General features: G+C 36.7%; 1 protein-coding gene across 1 annotated transcript in view; it reads left to right on the top strand.

The window, feature by feature from the left end:
* The window catches only part of MYBPC3 (myosin binding protein C, cardiac), a 77,582-nt gene that overhangs the window by 18,000 nt on the left and 47,448 nt on the right, over nucleotides 1-12,134 (top strand). The window contains exons 9-12 of the mRNA XM_029284628.1: nucleotides 298-354; nucleotides 842-844; nucleotides 8,288-8,311; nucleotides 9,282-9,448. Of these exons, the coding sequence (XP_029140461.1) occupies nucleotides 298-354; nucleotides 842-844; nucleotides 8,288-8,311; nucleotides 9,282-9,448 (251 nt within the window). The remainder of the gene's footprint in view (nucleotides 1-297; nucleotides 355-841; nucleotides 845-8,287; nucleotides 8,312-9,281; nucleotides 9,449-12,134) is intronic.

Below are 12,134 nucleotides of genomic sequence, written 5' to 3'. Positions count from 1 at the left end.
GGTGTGATTAGGCATCATTGCATAAAAGCAAAATATTCACCTGGATCTTTTAAAAAAAGTGAGTCCTGTCCTTCCCTCATGAGACTCCAAGCATTATGCTATAATTCAAGTATCATCAGGAGCATAATACCCTGGAAGAAGGAAATGAGATCAAGCTTTAAACAATCTAAAACGTTTCTTAGTTTGTAAGTGAAGTGGTTTTCCTACAAGGAGGTAGTTGAATTCCTACATTTTAAAGAAGCTATTTTTTCTTTGTTTATTATTCATTATTAAAACACTCTTTGCTCTGTTGTGCAGTGTGGATGGTCAAGATGAAGGCAGAGAGTTGGATTTCACTACCTTGCTGAGAAAGAGGTGAGTAGTCACTGCGTAACCAATTCACCCTTCAGAACAATGGGATAAATCACTTGGGGACCAATGAATTGTGTCAAGTGTTTTGGCAACATTCTCACATCCATTTCCCCCAGAAGGAAGTGCTGGATGTCTTAAGGCTGTGGGACAAGTTTCTGTTATTTCCAATAAAAAGTAGGTGACTATAACGGCATGGGAACTGACCTCTGTGGTGGTTGCATCTGATTGAGCAACACAATTTGTCAAAAAGTGGATGCAAGGAAAACATTCCCAAAATGGCCAGTTCAGTGTCAGTGGTACTAAGTAGTACTAAGCAGCATAGCACTATAATCCAGAATATAGGGCTGAGAAAGAAGATCAAGAATTTTTTTTTTAACAATTTACTTTTCTGTCCCTGGTTTTTCATGCTTCTCTCTCCTTTTTTCTTCTTTTTGCACTTTGCTCTGATTTGCATCTCCACTTGGAAATCTTGCTTGGAATTCTGGAACAGAGAGTAAGATTTTATTTTAATTCCTGCATGGAATTTATTTTAAACTGCATGGAATTTGTGAAGTATGTATGATTTGCAGTTTACATAAACAGCCTTTTTTTCAGTGCTTTGGAGCATCATATGTCTATTACCTCAGATATTATTTAAAATATAGCTCATATGGATGATGGAGCAGTCACTTTCATTAATTTGCTTGCTTAATATTCTGCTTTAGAGCAGTTTTGTTGAATAATTTCCAAAATTGGTTATTTGGGAACCAACTTTGAGCATCTTCTAGACATGTAATCATATCTAAGGGCCATTCTCTGCCTTCTTGAAGTAACTGAGGTGGACCAACGTCTTTAGTAAGCAGCTTATAAACCATCCATGGATCATGTCTTACAAAAGCTCTTGAGCTAAAATAACCTCTGTGCAGTAAGTTACTTTACAACATCTTTTAAAATGATAGCTGTTTTTGCCCTGTTACTGACTTACGTTGCTCCAGTGATGTATTGTTTGAGCCTGAAGTTGATTATGTTAATGTGAGGTAAATGTTTTAACAATAAGATAACCACTGATACTTGCTTTTATTTAAAACCAGAATTATCCTTCAAATGAGATCATATTTTGTTGTGATGATAATCCATCATAATTTTCAACTCTACCTAATGAAGAAAAAAAGGAATGGGGGGATAAATGTCACTTCAGTAATAACTAAACTAGTTTTTACCCATATGAAAATAATATAAACTCAGTATTAATATTAATTATCTATGTTTCCACTGGAATGTTAGAGTAGCCAATCTGGAACCAGCACTGAATCTAAAACCTGCTACTGGTAATATTGGAAGGAAGTCCTGTTCTAGAGGAGTTGAACCAAAATGACTTCTAAGNAAGTATTTTAATCGGAAACACAGCTGGGAATATTTGGTTTTAATTCGGCTTTTATCAGGGTTTATTCTTTTGTATTTTTGTATTGTGTATTTTTTGTATTTTGGGTATATTATTTGTTTTAATATGCTGTGAACCGCCCTGAGTCCTATGGGAGAAGGGCGGTATATAAATTAAAATAATAAATAATAAATAAATAAATGATTTGAAAGAATAACTTGATCATTTTTGTAGCTTGATTTAAATGTAGAAACTGAGGAATTGGAAAAATACCTCAACCATAATTTTGACTTTGATTAGAAGGGCAGGTGAACTAATATTTGTCTAAAGGAATTTCATGGAGAAGCAACTTAGTGCAGGTTTTTTTTCCCACTCAATGCTTTTCAGCTCAGTGGAACTTCAATTCCATCATCTCCCAAAACTCCCCTCATCTCTATCAGCGTGTCATTTTTCAGGCTCCTATAAGGATATCACACTCATTGTATTTATATAAAGTAAAATCAACATTTAGATGGTTTTAAATCTAAGTTTTCTGTCTGAACCTTAAAAGCAGAATCTTCCAGTTGAACATGACTTCGGTCACCAAATGATGCATCTATATAGTTTCTTAGCAGTTGGCAATAATATGGAAGTGGTTTGCTATTGCATTCTTTTGCAATATGTTTTCAGCTCTAAGTCTAGCCTACAGGCCTGGGATTTTGAGGTAGTCTCCTTTCTAAGTACTAAGCAAGGCTAGGGTTTTCCTTACTGCATGAAATGTCAACCTTCAGATGAAAACAATAAATGCTGTTTAAAAAAAAAAACTAGAGGTAAATTTGGGAAGAAAGTTTTTGATGCCTTTGAATACTGTCTTATTGTTATTACCACTATCTCTATAATCATAGAGGCACCTGCCACAGCTGACCTGGACATCCGATCAGCATTTCGACGGACGTAAGTGTTATCACAAATGTTTACGCTGGTTTGCCAATGCAGGAGACAAACTGATGTATAACAGAATGTCACTGGCTAAATCTCTACTCCAGATATGCGCTCATAGCGTAAGCCCAATGTGGGAGCACGCTGAGAGTTCCTAACATGGCACAAGGGATCATGCAATTAGCCCAGTTCCCAAAACTGAGATCTCTAGCCAAGTGATTCAAGCACAAACTACATTTGTGCACGTGTGTGCATTGCACATCCTAATCTAACAGCCAGGCTTATGGGTATGGTCCAAAATAGCAAATTACTTTTTCAAGTAATTTGACCATTTAGAAAACATAATTTTAAAGTTAAGCACTGGGATTAATATTTCTGATAAATGCTTCCTATCATGATGGAGCTATAGAAGAAATGGACAAAATTAGGAAAGAATCACTTTGTTTGGAAGTATTCTGAGTTTCAGAAGTATTTATAAACAGCAGGAGACAACAGCAGCAACCACCGCAACCACCGAAACACATCACCCCAAATATTCAGTAGAGATTAGAAGATAATCTAGTCCCTGTGTACAGGCTCAGAACTTGATCAACGTAGTTTTTAAAGCAGGATAAAGGGATTAGAAATTTAGGTAAGGATTCTTTTCAGCAGAAAGATGAGTTTGTTTAAATTCTTTGTATAATTCTTATTTAGGAGCACAGCAGCAGGAGGAAAGTGGACATCAGGATCCAGGTACCTAGTTTTCCGTATTCAGCATTGATCACCATTGTGAACTGTCACTCAAAAGGCGCTTTAAATAGTTAAAATAGAATATTTTTTATGTTTTCTCTCAAACATCAGCTCTATAACATTGTTTATCACTTTCTTCGTGGAATAACTAAATAATGAAATAACTAACTAAAATATTTAAGGTTTAACCATGCTAGCCGAGAATACTGAGAACTGTAGTTCCAGCATATCTGAAAAGTGATAGCTTGAGATGATTGTTCTCTCAATTACAGCCAACATTTATTTTTATTTGAACTGTGGAAGCTTGACTCATTTTCCAGCTCTTACCTCCTACATGTGATTCAACCTTCTGGAGCAGATCTGGAATATGTGCAAAAGAGGGCAGGAGAAGGAGATCCTAATTTCATTGGTGAATTCCTTTCCATCACTGGATAACAACCACTCTATCATAAAGACCCAAAGTCACTGCATTTGACAGTATTAAGCCAGTATGTGGTGTTGAGCTATAAAGTAAAACCAAAAATAACAAACATTGTTTGTTACTCAACCCAATTCAAACCAAATAAAATGATTTTATTAAAAAGTATTATTGAAAATTATTGCCTGTATCTATTTCTTATTTTTGAGTAACAATCTAGTAACGAGGACAACAGGGGAAGCATGTTTTCCCATTTACTGTGTTTATATTCAGAACAATATTAGCAGAAAATAAGCTCGTGTGATACCTTTGCAGATGCAACGGACTTCAGGGTTTAATATGATCTCCTTGATAAGCTTTGGGAGGAGAAAAGGATAAAATAAACTAGGTTGTGTTGTTCCTGAAGTTTATGTTGAGTCAGACCTGGTTTTGTTCCTTTCATCCTTCCAGCATTGGCTATCCAGTGCCTATTCCAAGTTAGGGAAGTCTGGTGTGATTAGGCATCATTGCATAAAAGCAAAATATTCACCTGGATCTTTTAAAAAAAGTGAGTCCTGTCCTTCCCTCATGAGACTCCAAGCATTATGCTATAATTCAAGTATCATCAGGAGCATAATACCCTGGAAGAAGGAAATGAGATCAAGCTTTAAACAATCTAAAACGTTTCTTAGTTTGTAAGTGAAGTGGTNTCTTTCTTTCTTTCTTCTTTCTTTCTCTTCTCAACAATGTTAAGCCTTTTAAATAAGCAATATAAAAAAACTGCTGTGCAAACTTAATCTATGAAGATTTTTCTATTTTAAAAGCCAATGTCATTCATAGATTTTGCATTAGTGGGTGCAGAGACAGGTGGAGATAGAGGGCCTTTAATGCCTCTTTGCACCCTACAGCTGTCCTGATTTGGAAGAAGTACTAAAGCTATTGGTACTGGACAGAAAATTCCTGTTCCTCCAGCCCAGCAGCAAAATGTGCTAATTGTCCACACTTTGCACCATTGAAATTTAGTCACATGATGAGAGCTTCCAGAGTCACAGCAATGATTTGGTGAGCTAAATGTTGCCCACTCTTGTTTTAATGGGAAGTGCAGATAAAATAGAAAAAGCATATAAACCTTCCCTTCCCTACTACTAATCCCAATCTGGACTGGAAACTCCTCTGTTTTCCCTCTTTTTTAGATATATTTTGTCATATACATTATGACAGTCTTTCTTTCTTTCTTTCTCTTTCTTTCTTTCTTTCTTTCTTTCTTTCTTTCTTTCTTTCTTTCTTTCTTTCTTTCTTTCTTTCTTTCTTTCTTTCTTTCTTTCTTTCTTTCTTGAAGACGGACTAGACAAGAATGTATCAAGTATGAGGAAATGAAAGGGGAGGCCTACTCATACAAAAGGCCCATCAATGGAAACTGTGTTCTCGACCCATAAAAGGAAAACAATTGGTGTTTGCTTTCCCAGCCTGGGTGGATGGAGTAGTGAGGAAGAGATAAAGAATCAGGGGAAGTACTTAGTGGCCATGGTAAATGTGGTTGAAACAGAAGAACAGACTATCATTATAACCAAAGGGAAGGGATAGGTTAAAAAAAACTGGAAAGGATTTCTTAAACTGAATCAAGGAGAGAAGCAACTTAGAACTAAGGAGAAACTTCCTGACAGTTAGAACAATTAACCAGTGGAACAACCTGCCTCCAGAAGCTGTGAATGCTCCAACAATGGAAGTTTTTAAGAAGAGATTGGACAGCCATTTGTCCGAAATGGTATAGGGTTTCCTGCCTGAGCAGGGAGTTGGACTTGATGACCTCCAAGGTCCCTTCCAACTTTATTATTATTATTATTATTATTATTATTATTATTATTATTATTATTATTATTATTATTATTATTATTATTATTATTATTATTATTATTATTTCATTTCTAGCCAACTCACATACAGAGGGGTAAAGCCCTTAAAGGGAAATAATGGGATGGATTGTCTCTCTTCCAGTCACCTCACATTTACTGAGTTCATTATCATGGTATACGTTGTCAGGGACTTGGAAAACTACTAGACGCCCTACCATATTTTCAGAAAACTAGTGTTCTCTCTACCGCACTCTATTTCAAAGCCAAATTTCTTAGGGGGGTGAGTGGGAAGGAATTTCACTTTTCAGGTAAAAATGATACTTGCTCAAGTGGCATTATTCCAGCTTAGCATTTAAAAGCAAGTCCCACTGATTCAAAAGGGTATGTCTGGAGCTTAATGTTATAACCCTTGTTTACTCTTTTTTAAACAGATTTTATTTTTAATGTGACTTGTCTGGCTCCGGAAATAAGGGTTTCATTTTAAATACTTATGGTAGCATAGTGCAACTGATCTGTTCCTGTATTTTTGTTTCATAATCACAGTAAAGAGGCAGGAAGATTATGTAACTTTTTTCAGAGGGCTGAAATGTTCTTTTTTGGAAATGCATGTACTCACCCAGTGGCTCCCTTCCTGGAGGTCATTCCAATGGAAATTTTACATTATGCTGCTCAGAAGTATTATTTTCCAACAGGGTAGTCTGAATAGATGTCACTGATGTACAGGTGCCACAGACCAAGCGGAAGGAATACTCCAGCATTGGACAGGCAATGAGAGAAACTCCTAGAGGAGGTGACATTCTAACAACCCAAGTAATAGGATAGGGGAAACCATTGTTAGTTGTTTGCAACAATTTTAAATTTTTCACAGTTGTTTGGAACACATAACTCCAAGTTAGTTAGGGCCTAATGAAACTCTCTAATACACAAGCAAGAGAGAACTATGCCAAATAGTTCCACTCTTGATGACAAGATTTTACATAACTCCCTGTCTTGAGGTATACATTGCAAGGAAGGGATATACAATGGTCTATATGAAAACTGGTCACTACAGATGCTGGTATTTTCACAGTTTTAAGTAATGCTTCTGGATAGCTTGCTTGTGTTTGGTAGGATTAGTTGAAAAAGTAAAGCAGCCATACCCAACCTGGTTCCTTCCAGCTATATGGGAGTACAATTTATATTGTGATGGAAACTGTAGTTCAAGACGATGGGAGACCTCAGTTTGGCAAAGATTGTTTTAATTCTCCCACACGCGTAAAATAATTGTGGGGTTATTTTCTATATCACTTACAATACGAAGCATAATGCCTTGGGGGTTAGTTAGTTAAGTGGCAAGCTCGGTGAGGTGGAAGAATACCTTATTACCATCATTCTTAAGATAGTGCAGATCTGGCTTGTGACTTCAATCTCATTATTTCACCAACTTTGAGACCAAATCAAAGCAAGGGTTGGTTTTGAGGTGGGCAGTGATGCTTGAGTGTGGTTTTGAATAGTTCTTTTAGCACAGATTCTGCCAAACTGAAGAATAAAGTTGCACTAATTGAACTGAATTGCTTTTCTATAAATTAGATCAATAGTTGTATTTGTACGTTTCCAAAGAGAATGGTACAAGGTAGACGTTTCTGTTTTAGAAAAGACCATGAAGGACTTAAGAATTGGATCACACCCCTGTTCTATCTAGCCCAGAAGCCAATTTTCACAATGGCCAATCAAATACACAGAGAAGGCTACTTGTCTCCCAGTCACGCTGTTGTCAATCTTAGAAACCACCAATCCCCTTGACTTCCATAAATGGCAGACAGCACTCCATTTCTGGTAGCAAATTCCAAGGTTTAATTAAACATTGTGTAAAAGAAAATACTTCCTTTTGTCTTTCCTAATTCTTCCAGGATTTAATTTCATTAAGTGATCTCAGGTTCTAGTACTTTGGGAATGGGAAAAGAGATTCTCCTTGGCATTTTATTTACACCGCACTTTTGGTTTAAGTGTAATTTTCTTTTGCACTTCTATCATTTTCCTTTCTGGATGAAAAAGTCCCAAATATATGTAACCTTTCCTCATTCTTATTGGCTTCCTCTGAACCTTCTCTATCTCCTTTTTGAGGTGCAATCACCAGAGCTGCACAATATATTCCAGATATAGTTACATCTTTGTTTTATATAATGGTGTTATGATATTGGTATCTCTATTTTCAGTACTGTTTCTTATTATCTCTAACATAAAATTGGTCTCTTTTTTTAACAGCAGATGCACAATTCATCAATACTTCCATTTAACTGATTATCATTATTCCAAGATTTCTCTCCTTCATTAGTCACTGCCAGCGCTGATTCCATTAGTTGATATGAGTAGTTAGGATTTTTAGTAGAAGTAAGCTCCTGTCAATTTTTTGAATAATATCAACAACCAGAAAAACTAGCAGTAGATTAATGACATACTCTTTTGAGACTGGTATAAATTATAGTCTATAAGCTACATAAAATTGGATTGTTGTGTGTGCAATTGCTTCTTTGCTACCATTTTTCAGTGTGGTAAATAATTAGACTTTTTATCAAGGAAGTTGAAGCTTGTTCTACTGATGGCTGATGATACTACTAATTCTTGATGCCCTCTCTTTTGCTTATGGGGATGCTGCTGCATGTTCCTGCATATGTTTTTCGGCATTGTTTTGAAGTCCAGCAGTTTCTTGCGCTCGGTACATCGGTAAGCATTCACTCCATCTCTTCTGCAGTGGTAATTGTCAGTAAAGTCAGGTAACTGTCTTTTGCATCAAAAAGGGAAAAATGAAAAAAAAGTAACTTTATAGTACCTTAAAGGCGCTAATATTACATTTTGATGGTTTAGAATCTTACATCTGATGAATTAGACTCTGTTTGATATCATATATCACAATGTATGTGTTAAATTATAATACTTTGGAAAACTCTTCATGTTTTTATTAACAACACACAAAAAATTAAACAGATTTACATATTTAAGAAACATGAAATTAAATAGCAATCTTAATTTAATTATCATATTATCCAAAGTTAAATTTTTCCATCCTTTGGACTAAAGTCATCTTTAGGATCCATGGATGGCACATATCTTTTCAAGTATCAATTTTAAAATAAGGCATTAATCGGTATTTGCAAAAAAAAAATCATCTACTTACCTATAACTATGGTAGATTTTTTCCATAAATTCATGAAAAACATAGATAAAGTTTTCCTAGTCCTTAATCACAATCTTAAGAATCTGAATCTAAGGTTCAGCTGTTGCTTCATCACCAAGCTATTCAGACCACATTTATACATTCTGCAAAATACAGGATTACTAGTTCTATGTTAGGGAACCAGCAGCATTCTGTTGCATCCAGACCTTTTACTCCCACCATGTTTCCCTTGCTTATGTGAGTGGCGAAAGGATCCAGAGCCTTCACATTTACTGTACATGTCTAAACCCAAGATATACTGCTCAAAAAAATAAAGGGAACACATCCTATAGGATTTCTCATAGGATGTGTTTCCTTTATTTTTTTGAGCAGTATATAATTCAAGCACATTAGAAAGCATAGCATTTGTTGCTAGCTTGAAATACCAAATGTTATTGACAGGAGAGAAACCAAGATCCTGGATGTTGCTCAATTGCTTAAGTGAAATATAATGTGAGGCTACATGCCCTTTCTTTGTAGAAATGAAGGAAAACTTGAATCGCAGCCAGAGGTTGATGTTTGGGAAATCCTTCGAAATGCTCCACCATCAGAATATGAGAAAATTGCATTTCAATATGGCATCACTGATCTACGGGGAATGTTGAAACGCCTCAAGCGCATGAAGAAGGAGGAGAAGAAAAGCACATGTAAGAGAACGTGTTTTCCTCCACCATTCAGATAAATTGTCTCCTGTTAGAGAAGTGTCCTACGCAAACAATGTATAAATTATTATTTTTTTCAAACTGTGGTCTTTCTTCTCTCGCTTCTATTTATCTAGAAAAGAACAGCTGGCTCTATAAAATTAGAAATGAAAGTTAAAGCTGACAAGGATAGGAGAAAAGAAAGAGGAAATTTATAAACAATAAAGGGAGCTTAGAAAAAAAATCAACCAAACCAATCAAAGTAAAGAAAGAGAAAAGAAAGACAGGGTAGAATAAACCAATACTGAATGGAAGATTGGGAGTTAATGTACAGTGTTCATAAACCAGTGGTGTTGGCATCATCCAATGCATTTGTCAAAATAACAGAAGCAATACTGTGCTGTCATCATGGAAGCTCTATCACTTTTCTATATGCATATCATGACAGATATCCAGAAGGGCCAGACTTGAAATACTCTTCCATCATTGTCTCTCCTTGACACTTCCTATGGGCATCCATGCAAGGGTGGGGGGGTTACAAAAGTCAAATTGGTGGTTGTAGTTAGGCAGTCAAGGCACCCCGCCTTTTCATGTGCATGCAACATCAACTTGAATCACACAATTGCAACTGCCACTTCAAAATTTTTCACACAGAACACAAGTACACACTTCCAACTGTGAATACCCATGAGCATACATTTTAAAAATATAAGTCTTAGTCTGGCTGTAATTTTGTGCAACACAATCCTTCCTCGTAAGCCTTCAGACAAAGCTTCATTTGAAAATTGGCTTGCAGGCTTTTTGTTCTATATAATTTTTAATGGGATTATATAATTATGTATGCTGTCATAGGGCACTTCCACACTAGAAAAATTCATTCAGAACAACTCCAAGATTTATAGGCTCATATCCAGTAAATAGATTTAAGAGCAGAGCTTGTTTCTTTGTTTCTTGGCTGCATTTATGGGAGGCTGCTGTTTTCCTTGCACCACTGAAGTTCTTTTAAGCTTGTGACAGACAGTTTTCCCATTAGAAGAGAATAGTTGCGTCTCTGAATCAAACTGTGGGGTTCTTTGTGTTCTCTGAGCTTGGTTCTTTTCTTGCAGCTATTTCATTGCCCGACTAGGGAACAGCATCAGTGCTGGTGATATTACCTAGTTGGGAAATGAAACATATGTAAGAAAACAACCAAGCTTAGAAAGCACCAAGGACCTCACAGTTTTCCCAATGGTAGAAACTTTTGACTAATTTCAGTTTCTGAGCTTAAGCCAGTCTCTCTTGTATAGCAATTCAGCTTCTAAAGCAGCGGTTCTCAACCTATGGGTCGCGACCCCATTTGGGGTCGATTGACCATTTCACGGGGGTCGCCAAGCAAGGCTGTCCGCCATTTTTTTTCCCTTTTCTGGCAGGTGCCTTACCTCCCTTGAGCTGGGCCAGCTGGTGGTCGGCCTGCTCCGTCTCTGCCGCTTGCCAGCTACGCCTCGGCTGGCGGAGGGGGCGGAACCACGCATGCGTGGCGCTCCCGGGCAGGGAAAGTCCTCGACTTACAACCGGTTGGGTAGTCCTCGACTTACGAACGGATTAGTCCTCGACTTACGAATGGTTTAGTCCTCGACTTACGAACGGTTTAGTCCTCGACTTACGAACGGTTGGGGGTCGCGGCATTAAAAAGGTTGAGAACCACTGTTCTAAAGCATCATACCAAGATGTCATTCTTTCTATTAAAGATTTTTTTTAATACAGGAAGACGAAGACTAATAAAAACTACTATAAAGAAAGAAAAAGAAAAGAAAAAGTAGGAGATCAAAGAGAAAGCTAAAAGTGAAAGAAAGGGAGAGGAAGTAAAAACATGGAAAAGAAAAGAAGCTTCCAATTTTATAACAGCAGTTATACATACAATTATAAATGTACTTGTTACTCTATAGTTACAATATACCGGTACCTCTCTTCTTCCTATAATCTAGCCCAGTGTTTCTCAACCTTGACAATTTTAAGGCATGTGGACTTCAACTCCCAGAATTCCAATGCTGGCTGTGGAATTCTGGGAGTTGAAGTCCACATGCCTTAAAATTGTCAAGGTTGAGAAACACTGATTTTCTAGCCTGTCTAATCATCAAAATCATAAATTGAGCCATCTTCACCAATCATTCCTCCACTGTGGTTAACACCAAATCTTTCCATCTTTGTCCAATATATCATTCTTTCTTTTAAAGCCAGAAGAGGGATTGTACCTTGGCTGTTCAGCAGCTATTTCCCATTGCAACCATTCCATTTCATCAACAAAACAGAGTAGGGTATTTTTGTAGTTCCAGGATGGCCATAGCCTCAGGCAAGGTACCAGTTAATTGGTATTTAATGCACTTTTCTCTTAATCCATGTTCTCAGCATTTAAAGGCTGCTTTATAAAGATAAGTGGAAGCTATAGTGGGGAAATGCCTTCAGTAAGTGTGTAAATTTTTAAAGTAAGGAGGGGAGAAGTAGCAATGAATCAACTGAAGAAAGTTGGGACTATGTGAAAACAACTAGACATTATAACTGCAAAATATGATCTAGATTGCAACAAAATTAAACCACCTCAAATGCTTCAGTCAAAAACAGATATGAGGAACCAATGAAGGAGGATATTTGTAGTTCATGGTTGAAATTAGGGATCCTTGGTGCTCTCTGAGTTTGGTTGTTTTCTTGCAGATGT

Source organism: Protobothrops mucrosquamatus, unplaced genomic scaffold (assembly GCF_001527695.2).
Source record: "Protobothrops mucrosquamatus isolate PMUCROS unplaced genomic scaffold, P.Mucros_1.0 scaffold775, whole genome shotgun sequence".
In the NCBI taxonomy this organism is placed as follows: domain Eukaryota; kingdom Metazoa; phylum Chordata; class Lepidosauria; order Squamata; family Viperidae; genus Protobothrops; species Protobothrops mucrosquamatus.
This window is presented reverse-complemented; position numbering and strand designations above follow the sequence as displayed.